Source organism: Lathamus discolor, chromosome 4 (assembly GCF_037157495.1).
Source record: "Lathamus discolor isolate bLatDis1 chromosome 4, bLatDis1.hap1, whole genome shotgun sequence".
NCBI lineage: Eukaryota > Metazoa > Chordata > Aves > Psittaciformes > Psittacidae > Lathamus > Lathamus discolor.
This window is the reverse complement of record NC_088887.1, coordinates 95,888,393-95,903,340: the sequence shown is the minus strand read 5'-3', so window position 1 is coordinate 95,903,340 and position 14,948 is coordinate 95,888,393. Positions and strand designations below refer to the sequence as shown.

The 14,948-nt window shown below is 39.5% G+C and overlaps 1 protein-coding gene and 1 long non-coding RNA gene across 8 annotated transcripts in view; one reads left to right on the top strand and one right to left on the bottom strand.

Moving 5' to 3' along the window:
- Positions 1 to 14,948, top strand: part of ENOX1 (ecto-NOX disulfide-thiol exchanger 1) — a 376,196-nt gene that overhangs the window by 300,150 nt on the left and 61,098 nt on the right. For all 6 annotated transcript variants that reach the window (XM_065678197.1, XM_065678195.1, XM_065678193.1 and 3 more), the window contains 2 exons: positions 2,244 to 2,350; positions 5,655 to 5,772. In XM_065678197.1, coding sequence (XP_065534269.1) covers positions 2,244 to 2,350; positions 5,655 to 5,772 — 225 coding nt within the window. The remainder of the gene's footprint in view (positions 1 to 2,243; positions 2,351 to 5,654; positions 5,773 to 14,948) is intronic.
- Positions 1,353 to 7,773, bottom strand: LOC136013793 (uncharacterized). Of its 2 annotated transcripts, XR_010612373.1 has the most exons (4): positions 7,691 to 7,773; positions 6,751 to 6,841; positions 5,633 to 5,753; positions 1,353 to 1,428 (listed from the first exon to the last, which is right to left on the bottom strand). It is a non-coding gene; the product is annotated as an uncharacterized LOC136013793 (long non-coding RNA). The 2 variants fall into 2 exon arrangements; XR_010612372.1 differs by lacking the exon at positions 1,353 to 1,428 and having other exon boundaries at positions 3,587 to 5,753.

The window sequence follows — 14,948 nt, the reverse complement described above, 5'->3', positions numbered from 1 at the left end:
ATTCATATTCTCTTCTGCATTTCCCTTTTCTTATTATTCCCAGCTGCTTTCATAAGGTTTATTTAAATGTCTTGACTTTTATCATCTAGTACTCACAGTATCCTACCTCCTTTAGGTTTTTTTCATTTCTGAAAGTTAGGTAAGTGAAGGAGATCCTTTTTCTACTCATTTTGTCTACTGCAGTTATGCAAGAAAACTCTTTGACATCTTCCTAGCTTGTGTTTCCATTGAGAAGAGTTTCTGAAATGATCAGATAATGACTTTTGATAAATCTTAGCACCTGTTCACAGAATGGAAATTAAACACTTGAAAGTTCAAATGTTTTTAAAAATTCAGATCATCTTATTGATACCTGTTAGTGAAAAATGGCAAACCAGCCCTTCCTCATATCCTTATAAATCTTTTCTATTTGAACTTCCACTTGCAAATGAAAGACAGATTATTAATAAGCAAGATTTTCTGAGCACCTGGGTCATCAACACAACGGTAGTAATTAAATTCTAGCCTCAGTTTCTATACACATAATAATAGAGTGCTTTAGCATTTTCATTCTTTTCAAATTAATTGAATAAATATACACAGCATAACTTCCTTGATACAACCACCCTTCACTCCAAGCAAGTTCTGATATATTTCTGGTATGACTGAAATTATCATATCTGCTATTAAAATATGAACGGACAAATGGATCTGATGACCTCAGCAGTTTTGAGGAACCTTCTTTAGTATAAACTATATATAAGTATTAATTTTTAAAGATTACATTTATTTTCTATGGCTTTAGAAGTTAATTGACCAGCCCTGATGATTGCAGTGAAAAGCTTCCATATGTGTCTCAAAATGTTGGAATCTTCCTGAATTTGAAAGCAGCCTGAAAAGGGGTAAAAAACAGAATAGGATTGTGCTTCTATTCAAGTACGTGAGGTAAACTTTCAGGACTAGAGATGAAAGATACGTAACTGACTTACTAGGTGAGCTCACCATTTTTTGAAAGATAGATAGGTTGTTATGTATGTAAGATCCTCTACATCTATGACTTGAGGGGAGAACAGCTGTTGATCAACTTGATAATGAGAGACTATATCAGGGAGTGTTACAGCACTCCTGACACCATTTCTTGATGAGAGAGGAGGGAGGTGCTGCAAGCTGCAGCTTTACGAAACAGTGGACATCATTTCAGCCCAACAATCTAAAGAGATAAATGTCCAAGAATCTTGTCAAAGAGTTGAAGCATTTTTCGGTTTGACTTCATAGAACAGCACAGTTGTTTACTCAGGACGACAGCCCAAGTCATTTGTAGAAAATCTGGTTTTCTTGGTGATCCTTCAGTTAAACAGTTCAGAACTGTGCTGGGACCAAGGCAACTTACATCTTGGTCAAATCATTTTGAGGCAGGCCACTGCTGTGGAAGCTCAACATTTCTTGTAGCTGATGCAAAGAGAAAGAAAAGAGTGTTGGGAGAAAAGGTTCTGAACTACAATGAACAAGTAGCTAAAAACTTAAGGATCTGAATTGTCCTAGATAATTGACCTAAATATCGATTTCTGATTCCAAACAAATTCATTAGAGCTGAATGAGGGAAGCCCATTTCACATCTCTTCTTCATCTTATATGCAAAAAATTGAGACTGTTCATGTACATAAAAATACATAGGCCATGGACACAGGACAGAATGATCTACCTCTACCACAGGTGAGCCCATTTATATTACATAAAAGAGAAGCAGCATATGCAGTTATAGGATGCAGCATTAATGTGTGGTTTAGCCCTTCCCATCTGCTGACAAATTCCCACAATCAGCTAGTCACCCGTCAAAGCAAAGCCTGCTTGTCTTTCACGCTTTGGTTTGTATAGCCTGCACATCTGTACACAGCTGCCTCAGGGGAACATGTGTCAGGTTTATGCCTTGAGTGTCATATCTGTAGTCACACACCTATAGGCACACACGCAAAAGCATGTGGCTGTGCAGAGAGCTGTAGCTGACATCACGGGGGAGAAGCTGCATGTGTGGTTTGTGGTACATAGTTAGAAGTTGTGTAGACTAAAGTTATGGAGACAGACTTGAAGGGAGACATCTCCAACATTGATAAAATGTAAGTACAAAAGACACATCATTGGATGGATATTGATGATGTTGTTTCAGTAATGACATCATCCATAGACTCCTAGTGTCTTTGCTTTGCTTCTCTATAGTGATCACAACATAAATTGCTTGTCTTGTTTGACTTCCTTGTTCACCAAAGTTGAGCAGATTGTCGCCGTTTTCAACGCTTCTACCAGACAAAAAGCTTGGGACCATTTCTCGAAAGCCCAGCGAAAGAACATAGACATTTGGCGAAAGCATTCTGAGGTTGGTGATTTTATTATTACTTTCTACCCATCATCTCACAGCTGGATTGACACAGAACGAGTGTGATTGTAGCTGGACATAGTGTATTCAGCAATATTTATGGCTACCATTTTAGCTGTTAATCAACTGGCCATTATGCAATCTCATCTACAGTATGAATTTCTCCCATTGCTCTCATTATGATAATAGTCATTAAACAGCACTAAGACAGAGAGCAATGTGCTTTTATTTTTCATGCAAAATTTGGTAAATCATTGGAGGATTATGTTTACTACCTCAAATAATGAACTGCAGTAGTGAAATTAGGAACAATATTTTCAACTAAGGATAGAATTAAGAATTATTTCTGAAAAGTATCATTTTAGGAGTCATCGTGATCTGTTTTTAAAAGAAATATTATGTAGTACTGATTTTTTTTTTCTCATTGTGCCATTATATGGTCATTCTAAGATGACTTTGCCTGAAAATAAAATAGACAATTTCTTTCCTAAGTAGTGATTTAAGCATATTAAGTCCAGAAGAATGACATACTCCTTTCAATTTGTTTTATGCTGAACTTCTAAAAAGTAGATACATCACTTGTATTGATAATAGGTATTATGCTTGCAAAGAAAACAGTATTAATGTAATCACACACAGAGTTAGCAGTGTGGGACCATGCATGTGTGACTGTCATAAGCATGAGCAGAGGAAATGGGATTCTAACTCTCCTTGCTGCGAGTGGCAGCAAAGGAAGCACTAGACCTCATCCTGTGTTTTGGTCATCCAGCTTTCGTTTTTAATTCAGTATATACGCTATGAGCCTGTATTTTACAAAGTAAGTACCGCTGTCTTTGTTTTCTTTCTTCTTCCTTTATTTTTTTTCTTTTTAATACGAGCAACTTACATACGCTTAGTTTATTTTCATGTAATACAGTATGTTAATTATTAGTATCACAGCCCTCTAAATGATTTTCTCTGTCTCAGAATAAAAACTTTAGAAGGTAAGGTGCACTTATTTAATTATTTTGTAGTACACTTGTAAAATAAGTGTTGTACACTTAGTTTGAAAAACACTAAAGTGCTGCAATATAAATCATTTGGATAACATTTTAAGTGCCCATTAACTAATGCTAAATTACAGTTGAATACCAATGGCACTAAGTGTAACATCCACATGAATACCAAATGAATTCTTTATTATCAGTGTTATTATGGTGAATACCAAATGAGTTCACAATAATGGGACACTTAAAATAAAATGTTAGCATAATTTATTGGTACAAACTGTATTTTGCATTTTGCTCACAAATATTTCATGTAAGTAGTGGATAAAGCCTTTGTTCAATTGAAAGTTGGGAAGTTGGGGATTGATGTTTGTCTTATCTTCTAGAGAAGCATGAAAATATCTACTAGTAGATTATTTCAATTCTGTTAAGACCATCCCTTCTTAAACTAACTTTTTGTAAAGGGATGTGGTGTGTCATTCATTTTCTGGCTTTTAAATCTTTAATAAACTGAAATGTATTAAGAGTTGAGTGTTCCAGAAATGTTAATTCACTAATCATTTTTTTTCAAATGTCATTGCCTTTGGTTTTCTAAGAAGAGGGCAACTAAAACAATTAAAAAGCATGTGGAGGCTCTCACTAAACCAACATATTTTAGAATATATTTAGAAATACCTGGTTTTCAGATTGGAATAAGATAGAAACGTACCAAATGGCATCTTTGATTTAAATCTTATTTTCTAACCATGACATTATCTGCTAATTTGTTTAATTAACTGATCAACTTCTCCTTTTTTTCTGAATTGAAGAAACCCAAACCCAAATCAACATTCACACATGCAGCCATTCTCTGTGGAAGATTATTGACTTTGCTGTTAATGTAGACATTGATGCATCAAGGACATTTATCCCCTAAAGAGGGAGTAAATGTAAGCGGATGTCTGCTCATGTATGCAGTATACTTCCCAGGAAAAAGTGCAGGTGGCTTTTTCCAATAAAGAATTAAGAAGTGCTGTACTAATTTCTTCCAGAGGTGCCTCTCATTGCATGAGACACTGGTTGACAATTTACCTTTTTAATCACTTTTTTTTTTATTTTAAATTATTCTCATGTAAAACACCCACTAATTAGCTGCCTTGCCTTTGCTGGGATTAATGGACACATATGCATTTATCAGAATATTTGAGATCTGATGATGAAGCAAGGGTACAGCTCAAGGAAAACGCCTTTGCTTTTTTTATGCAGTCCCTCTCTGACAGCTTATTGTTAATTGCAGGGAACAGCGGTTGGGCTCCTCAATGCTGTCTCCTCCTTCCACACGAATCTTCCTTGTTTCAGAGATTTCAAACCACCTCTTTGGGAATTAAGCTCTTTGTTGGCAGAAAAATTAGCTGTCTGCAGACGGACAAGGCCTACACTAATCACAGTGCAGCATCCCCATGTTACACCTGACAGGATTATTAGGACAAAATAGAGTCCTCTCAATCTTCTCAGCGCTGCCATTAAAAAGCCAGCCACTACACCCGTGCCGGCTTTTCTACCCAGAACAAAGACTGTCTAGACTCCCACAAAGCCAGCGTGCCTGCTGATCACTTACGTAGTGACATGTGCAGGGTCTCCCAGCCTGCCTGCCTGCCCTTGACGCTGTCACCCAGAGACCAGGCTGTCAGTACTGGCACTCATTTTGGATCAAGATGCAGAGATTTTCAGGACAGCATTATGGGGCTTTGTCTTTTAAATCCAAGGAGATCTGGGCATAGGGACAGAGAGTGAGATTCATTTGGCTAGCGTTAGGCACTTGAAATACAGAGTGCTCTGTCTGCACTGAATGCTTTCAGCTGCTTTTACCATCAGCAGAGAGAACCAGGCACTTTTAGGGTGTAGTTAATATGACTTTGTTTAATGGAGACACCTATACTTGACTGGGTGAATCCTACTGCAAGTGGCAGAGAGAAGCAAGAATTATCTATACCTTAAGCAAGCTGACAATCCCTTTTATCAGTCTGTTTTATATACAGTTTTAAGCATCATCCCTGCTATTAAAGCATTCTCCTGTGTTTAGCAGAACTAAAGATCTCTCAACATGGAGACTCACTTTCTCTCTTGTTTTCCCTGAGTGTTGCCTTTGATAAACTCTGTTCTTTCACAGGAAGAATTCCCTGTGCTGCTGTTGTTATAAATATTCATATACAAATAAATATGATTACAATGATAAATGATGTATAATTAAAATCAGAGCAGCATTATAACCAGATACTAAATAATACATAATGACTTTAAGGAAGTTAATACTGACAGAAGGTCATTTTGGGTTTTAGGAGCTCCGAAATGCTCACAGTGAACAGCTCATGGGAATCCGCCGGGAAGAGGAGATGGAAATGTCCGATGATGACAGTGGTGACAATCCTAGTAAAAAGCTGAGAGTAGATGATTCAGGTAAAGCCAAGTCCCATTATAATGTCAATTATATGCGCCTATTGTTTTTTTAAAGCAAAAAACCTCTTACGTATGAGAAATGACACTTTAATAGCTGATTATATAACACAGTATCTTATTTTAAGCCCTCATAAATTAGTTATTTGAATGATGCAAGCTGTCACTAGGAGGTGTCTGTCACCTGCTATGATCTGTAATGATGAAAATTCTCCCATTCTGCCCTTGGCTAGAAGCATTGTGTTTCTTTAGTGCACTCTGCAATCTTCCATGGCAGTATTTCCTTCTATGCTTTTAACAATGTGTTATTATGAGGCCAAGTGAAGTTATGTTTTGGTAGTATTCTCTAAGCCTTAGCTTTCTTTTCAGCAAACAAATAAATAATACTGTATGAACTCTCTACCAAATACACCATACCATATTAACTGTGTGTTTAGTGGAATTATCTTTCAAGGGTGCATGGTTCACGATATGGTACTGCATGCTGTAATAATTTAACATTTGTTAGGTGGCTATCATGAAATAAAGGACAAGGGGGCATGCAATATGAGTAAAGAAAAGTAATTTTTTCAGACATCTACAAATAGTCTGCTATCCAGAGTGGACAGAAAGAGGTGACTCCGAAGCTGCCTAAATTACTGACTGGTAACATGATCAGGATGAATGCTTTGTTTGATTTCTTGTCATTGTCTAGTAAAGTTGTGAGCAGCTAACAAGAGTTTACATGTTTAGTCATTCATCTTTGGAAACAAAATTTGCAAAAGCTGTAGCCAAAGCATGACAGGAATCTGCTGGCCAGCAGTGAACTTTATAGAGGTAAAGAAGAAGGGAATTAATGCAGAAAGAAACTGAGAGCCTGATGATGAGGATAATTATTTAGTCCTTTGCATAGAGTCACCGTGTTAAGAAAGGAAAGAATTTCATGCATTTGATAGTTTAAAGTCCTTGTAGGCTGGCACAAAAGTCTGGATTCAAGCTTACCTAGAGAAGAGCTCTTTGGCTTCTCCTGAGACAAGATGCTGTATGAGATCAAATGGCTTCAGAAGTAAAGACCAAAGGAAGGAGTGTCATTCTAGAAAAGAAATTTTTACTATGACATCTTTCTTGAGGGGAGATTTAATACTTTCACTGGAAGAAAAATGCCACAATAAAACTTGTAGAAGGCAGCCTTAATTTTGCTTGACTAATTGTGTAGATTTGAATTAGAAAATTAGACACCATTAGCAGAATGTTTGGAGCTAAGACAGTGGGTCACTGCAAACAAAGCACTGCTAGCAGTCAGAGATTTTTGTGAATATCTAATAATTTTGCCTTGACTGTGTCCACTCTTATGGAGGGAAGTCATTAGAATTAACAACAGGAAGGTAGAGCCCAAAACACCTGGAGCCTGCACATCAGAAGATGAACAATGATGTTTTGAACTGTCATATTTATCAACTCAGCTAGATTTAACATATGCATACTTAGGGCAGAGTTATGCCAGTCTTTTTATAACATCACAAATAGGAAAGCATGTTTGGTTTTCTTTCACAAAAAGGGACATTTCTATAAAAAATTTTGATACCTGAAATTTCTACAACATTCCTTCCTGAACAACTTCAGTTTATTTATAGGGATGCTGGGGAGGGACTCTTCATCAGGGACTGTAGTGACAGGAGAAGGGGTAATGGGTTAAAACTTAAACAGGGAAAGTTTAGATTGGATATGTAAATTGGATATTTAAACCAATCCACACAGGTCGTCCACTCACCCACCCCCCCCCGACCCTCCCCACTCCCGGAGGGATGGGGAGGAGAATCAGGGGAATGTAACTCCCACGGGCTGAGATAAGAACAGCCCAGTAACTAAGGTATAACACAAATCACTGCTGCTACCACCAATGATAATATTGATAAGAGAAAATAACAAGAGAATACGATACCACCGCCGAACGAGTTCGACCCCCCCGAAGCGAGAGAGCCTGCCCCTTCTGGGTAACTCCCAGTTCCCTCTCCGGGCATGACGTGCTGTGGTATGGAATACCTCTTTGGCTAGTTTGGGTCAGGTGTCCTGTCTCTGCTTCCTTCCGGCCTCCCTCGTCCCCAGCAGAGCATGAGACTCAGAGTCCTTGGCCAGAATAAACATTACTTAGCAACAATTAAAAACAATCGGTATTATCAGCTCTCTGCCCAGGCTGGAAGTCAAAACACAGAGCTTGCACCAGTTACTAAGAAGGAGCAAAACGGCTCCTGGTAAACCCAGGACAGGATATAAGGAGGAAATTCTTTCCTGTTAGGGTGGTGAGGCACTGGAATGGATTGCCCAGGGAAGTTGTGAATGCTCCATCCCTGGCAGTGTTCAAGGCCAGGTTGAACAAAGCCTTGGGTGAGATGGTTTAGTGTGAGGTGTCCCTGCCCATGGCAGGGGGGTTGGAAATTGATGATCTTGTGGTCCTTTCCAACCCTAACTATTCTATGATTCTATGATTCTATGATTTGTATTGTTATAATGAGTCCCCCCAGTGGTAACAGTAGCAAACCAAGTACTATATTCCATACTGAATCAAAATGTAGCAATAAGAATCCATATGGTCCATTGTACCATTCATTGTCATTTTGATCTTTGTGTAGTTCATTTGGCCTGCTGCGTACATAGAGTCATCCAGTTCTAAAATTAATTTTATAGCTTTCTTTTTTCAGCATTACATTCTGAACTAAAGCAAGTGCATTTGTTTCTTCTTCCCTTGACAATAGAGGAAACTCGAAGTTAAACTACAAAAGTTATTGAGTATAAACCCTTGGTAAACGAAAAGGAAGTGAGAGAAGGATGCTTGTTTTTTCATTTTTATGTGTCGAGAAGTGATTGTTCCTTCCTTCTCTTATCATTAAAAAAAAAAAAAAACAACTGAAACGAAACACAAAAAACAAACCCAAAACTATTTGTGTCAGCTGCCTTCTCTTTTTCTTTTTTCTTTTTTTGTTTTTTGAGTACGTCATCCCAGAACCACCGTTTCATCTCACTGGAATACCTATTTGTATTCACAGTAACCTCTGTTCTACAAAGAATGTCTTTTAAAGAATCTATTCTCACTAAGAAACAATTCTGCACAGTAAGAAAACATTGGCACTTTCTTTATTTTTAACCCTTTTTCTTAAAGCATTTGTCTAAACGCTCAACTGTAGCAAGGGCAAGGCTTGTATAACACAAAGAAGATATTGTGCCACTTCAATTCAAGGACAGTGCACACACATAAAGGCTTGAAAGTCTAAATCTGAGAGTGGCTGAAGCAATGAGACATGATCAGTCAATTCGGATCGTTCCAGAATTCTGGACTGCCTGTCCTGGCATACTAGTAGTTTTCTTCAGGATATTGTTTTTCAGCCTGTCCTGCTCAACAGTGGGGACAAGACTCCTGGGAAGTTACCATCCCCAAAGCTAAAGCAAGGGACAGCAGGCTTCAATAGCTGTGTCAGGTCATTTTTCAGTAGTTCACTTAGTTACATCACTGCTAATACAAGAAGATGAGCAACTAGATAGCATGGTGATGTGTCACATTTTCTCACAGCTAAACTACCTAGAATGAAAACTCTCCTCTAGGATATCTGAAGAGAAACCTATTCATCATCCTGAAAAAAAAGATGGATTCCAGCTTCAGCATTTGAAAACACAGTACAACAGGTTGCTGTGCAAAAGGACTTCAATGCCTGAATGCCTATCCATAAGTGCTGGTTTGCAGATTTCAGAGGAACATTACAGTGACCTGAGGTCCTTGTAGACAGAAAGTTCTGGGGATTTGGGTAGGTGATGAAAAAGCTGTTACTAACAATAGTTTGCATTTTTTCTTCAAGTTGTGCAAGATACTAAGTCATGCAAGAGATCAAGTTGAAATATTAGAAATCTACTGGTAGCCATTTGTTTGGCAAGATTCAGGCTTGCAACTTATAACAATACAAAACAGCTCCAGAGGGGCTTGTTGCAAAGTGCATCACTCCATTCTAGACTCAAATCATATTTCATCTGACAATTGCTCTTCTCCTGGTCATTCATGAGCTTGATTTACTAATTTTAGCAACTCAGTGGCACAGCAGGAATGAGAATTGGGACCTCCAGTCTCCTGAACCTGTCTTCCACACTGTAGTCTGTGTTGCAGGGCTGGGGCATTGCCTCCTGCATGAAGACCTTCTGCTCCTCCAGGTGTTTTACAGGTCATTCGCCCCAGGCATAGTTAGTACCTTACTCTATCATGTGCAAGCTGAATCTTCAAGGAGAAGGAAGGCATCGTTACCTGCTTGTTCTTTCGGAAAACATCTCCAATTACTGAAAGGACCCTCCAAGGATCCCCCCAAGGGAATCCAGTAAGTTGGCTGAACTGTCATACATGCCTACTTTATAGGACAGCCTTTAAACAGTGATTTTTCTGCTTTGGAGTTTGAAAGGGACAAGAGGATTGCTGAAAGCTGGGAGATTGCTGAGAAAATAATAACGATGATTGGCAACTCAGTTAATACATTTAAAAGTCAAGGTGCAGCTACTGAAGCATTAGCTCAATGGGGAAAAAAAGAGATTCAGTGCTGGAGTCTAAAGGATATACAAAAATCTTCAGAATGATCAGGATTTATGGATGCTTTGTCTCCCACCTGCTGGCACTGGGAGTAAGGATCCACAAGTAAAAGCCTCCAAAGTAATTTTAAGAATTAGTGAAGCTGTGTGTTGTAGAAAAGAGCTGAAGTTTGGTTTATGCCTAGAAGGCATCTGTAATTTTATTTTAAAGAGAGATGGGTTAATCTCTTCCTTTTGCAGTTCTCAGCGATGTGCTATTAATTCTAGCAACTCCAACTTCAATGGGAGACTGCGGCTGGCACCGTGGAAAAGAAGGAAATGCATAGTGCTTGCAGAAGAATACAGGAAGGATAGTCGCATGTTTAAGGCTTTTGACTGGGATCCCAGAGCTCTGGGCCAAATCCCAGCTCTTCTGTATATGCCCTGCCTGGACTAATCGGTTAATTTGTGTTATCTCAGTTCCCTACTATCAAATGGAGACAAGGATGCTTCCTTTCATTAAACCACTGCCTCTTCTGTCCATATGGATGATAAGCGCCTTTGTACAGGGCTCTCTCCAGCTCAACAGATTGCAGTACCCTACTCACTGGGACTCTGAAGGATTTTACCACCACAGTATTACCTGTGATGAAGCAACATAATATCTTAGGAACTGCATTCAAATAATAAATTGCAAGTTATGTAGTGAAAGCCAAGTTTGAACATGTAAGATAGGTATACTTTCACAGAATCCCACAGAATCACAGAATCCCAAGGGTTGGAAGGGACCTAAAAAGATCATCTAGTCCAACCCCCCTGCAAGAGCAGGGTAACCTACAGTACATCACACAGGAACTTGTCCAGGCGGGCCTTGAATATCTCCAGTGTAGGAGACTCCACAACCCCCCTGGGCAACCTGTTCCAGTGCTCTGTCACTCTTACAGTAAAGAAGTTCTTCCTGATGTTAACGTGGAACTTCCTATGTTCCAGTTTACACCCATTGCCCCTTGTCCTATCACTGGATATCACTGAAAAAAGCCTAGCTCCATCATCCTGACACCTACCCTTTACATATTTGTAAACATTGATGAGGTCACCCCTCAGTCTCCTCTTCTCCAAGCTAAAGAGACCCAGCTCCCTCAGCCTCTCCTCATAAGGGAGATGTTCCACTCCCTTAATCATCTTTGTGGCTCTGCGCTGGACTCCTTCAAGCAATTCCCTGTCCTTCTTGAACAGAGGGGCCCAGAACTGGACGCAATATTCCAGATGCGGCCTCACCAAGGCTGAGTAGAGGGGGAGGAGAACCTCTCTTGACCTACTAACCACTCCCTTTCTAATGCACCCTAAGATGCCATTTGCCTTCTTGGCCGCAAGAGCACATTGCTGGCTCATGGTCATCCTCCTATCCACCAGGACCCCCAGGTCCCTTTCCCCTTCACTACTTTCCAGCAGGTCAACCCCCAACCTGTACTGGTACATGGGGTTGTTCTTCCCCAGATGCAAGACTCTACACTTGCCCTTGTTAAATTTCATCAAGTTTCTCCCCGCCCAACTCTCCAGCCTGTCCAGGTCTCGCTGAATGGCAGCACAGTCCTCTGGTGTGTCAGCCACTCCTCCCAGTTTTGTGTCATCAGCAAACTTGCTGAGGGTGCACTCAGTTCCCTCATCCAGGTCATTGATGAAAATATTAAACAGCACCGGTCCCAGCACCGACCCCTGGGGAACTCCACTAGTCACAGACCTCCAGCTAGATTCTGCGCCATTGACCACAACTCTCTGCCTTCTTCCTTTCAACCAGTTCTCGATCCACCTCACTACTTGATCATCAAGCCCACACTTCCTTAGCTTATCTATGAGGATGCTGTGGGAGACAGTATCAAATGCCTTACTGAAATCAAGAAAAACTACATCTACCGCTCTACCATCATCCCTCCACCTAGTCACTTCCTCATAGAAGGCTATAAGGTTGGTCATACATGACTTCCCCCTCATAAAACCATGTTGGCTGTTCTTAATGACCCCCTCATCCTTGATATGCCTAGTGATGGAGTCAAGAATAAGTTGTTCCATCATCTTTCCAGGGATGGAGGTAAGGCTGACCGGTCTATAATTACCCGGGTCCTCCTTCTTGCCCTTCTTATAGATTGGTGTGACCTTTGCCATCCGCCAATCCTCAGGCACCTCGCCCGTTTCCCACGACTTACCAAAGATGATGGAAAGTGGCCTAGCAATGACCTCCGCCAGCTCCCTCAGCACCCGTGGGTGCATTCCATCCGGACCCATCGATTTACAGATTTCCTGTCCAAGTCAGGAAAGATACCCTCTATGGCAGGATTTTCAAACATAACTAAAGTAGGTGCCAAATTTGAGTAATGAAGCTTTTTCTGTCTTGAACAGTACCCTGGATCTTTAATGCTCTTCTGAGCTGATCTGTCCTGCCTGCAACATCAGCTTGCCATAGGAGATAGACTGAATAGCAGGCAGTCCGTCTCCCTGAAGACTGTAAGTCCTTGTAAAAACGCACCCTGGTGCACACAGCATAAAACAGTCTTTGTGATATTGTTCACAAGTCTATCTTGAAAGTTGCAAGCCTGGCAAGTCTTCAAGAAAAGCCTGAAACAACACCAAAGTCATCTGTGTGATGCTTATTCATCTTTTCTCTGAAATTCAGTCATCTTTTTGCTTTCTCTAAGGCTTGTGTGAATTCAGAGATGCACACATGGAATGGAAATTGTGTTTTGTAGCTGGATTAAACTGGTAAGAAAGCTTTATATAGCTTGTTGCAACTTTGAATAGAAATTGCTGAGCCCCAGCTGTGGGGAGCTGAGCTCTGCTCTTCCTTTTCTTCCAATGGGCAGATCTCATGTCAGATCTTCTTCCTGCTGAACCCAGGGATCAGATATTTCTCCCTTCCTTTCTTGTAAGTCTAATCTTTTGGCATTTATGGAAGATTCTGTTTTAAACACAAGTCTGATTTATTTTTCTGTCATTACCTTTCCATCTCATAGCTTTTCAGCATCAGATTTTGTGAAAATGATACTGAATTTAATAAGTCCATAATTAAAAAAATTATTTACTTTAGAAATTAATGGGCTAACATGATATTTTCCTAAATAAATCAATTCCATTTCAAAGCCATCAGCAGCTGGTATCGTAATCAACCCTGCAGTAATAAACATATAAAGGCATATGTAGAGGAAAATAAACCCTGTTAACAGAAGCTGTTAGCCAGGTTTTATAAGCAATCTCAAAGAAAAGAACATTTTTAAGATCTGGAGCTCTGAATTGTCACTGTACTGACACAGTTCCCTCTCTGGCCTGAGAAGACAGCTGAAGAATCCCTTTGAGCTATTTGAGTGGAGTAACTTCTCTTCGAATGGAAATGCTCTGGACACAGCAGACAATCAGCTTTTCTCCCCAGGACCATCAGGGGTGATCACTAGAAAGCAGCACAAGATGATTACTCCCTCTCCACCAGGAAAACTCTGCTCTAGTGTCTTTCACAGCATGCCAGTTCCCAGCTGCTATCATCAGGCAGACTCCAATTTTGTGCCTTAAAATGCATCCAATTTTTCCCACAGTTTTTACAAAAATAGGCTGAAATTCAGGAAGCATATAGGCAGGGACCTAATTTTATGGCCCTGGTTTTAAGTCTGTTTGGCTCTAATAATGCTTCTTGTGCAGCTGGATTTAGCAGAAATGCCTTGATTAATCAGGGCTGAAGGTAGATGCCAAGCCTGTCTTCCCTGGGGAATAAAAGCAGCCTTGTTCTCTGCCAGGTACTGGGCCAGTTCCTCTGGGTCATGCACAACACATCGGCTTTGGGGTGAAGGTCTGTGCTGGTGCTGTGGACACAGCAGTGAAGGGGTTAACCTAACTTTTAATTTTTAGAGGAAACAGACACTTCAAAGGCATTTTTCTAGTATGAGTTTTAGGAGGATGTCCTGTTTACTACAAAACAAGTCTGTTGCGCTTTGATGGTTTTCAACTGCTGGAAATACTATTATCTAGATTACATTTTATCACATTTTCTGGGTATTTCATACTGATAAGGTTTTATGCAGGATCATTACATATGAGAATAGATTTAATCCTGGTTTTAGTAAGCTTTAAGGACACTGAGGGATTATTTATGTAATAAGATGCAAAGTCGCTATGGAAAATGCTATAGCAACCTAACATCTTCACAAAACCAAGCAGCCACTTGTGACAGCAATCTAAATTTACATTTATTTTAGTGTCATTTTATTGACATTCTTAGTATCTCATTTTGACAGCATGTTAAAATATGTTTTGCGTTCATGCTAGAACAAAATTAACAGCATGTTGGAATATTCCTTATAATTTTTGGAGATAATTTTAGCATATTTCATTTTGTGTAAATAAAATTAAAATAGTAGTGAAGAGAAGTTTGGGTGCATCCCCTTTATTTGTAACAGAGCAAACAATGCACATTGAAAGCAGTATTTTACAACTCAGTGAAAGGTAAACTGGTTTATTTACTTCATATCTGAATGAAAATATTTTTAAGCAAGAAATGATTTTGTTACTAGAATTTATTTCAAATCCTATGTATTTTATTGTAACTTTCCCACTTCAGGATACAGGCTATAATTTTTCATTAGGATTCATAAAGCAAGGCATCATTTCTGAATGTGTAG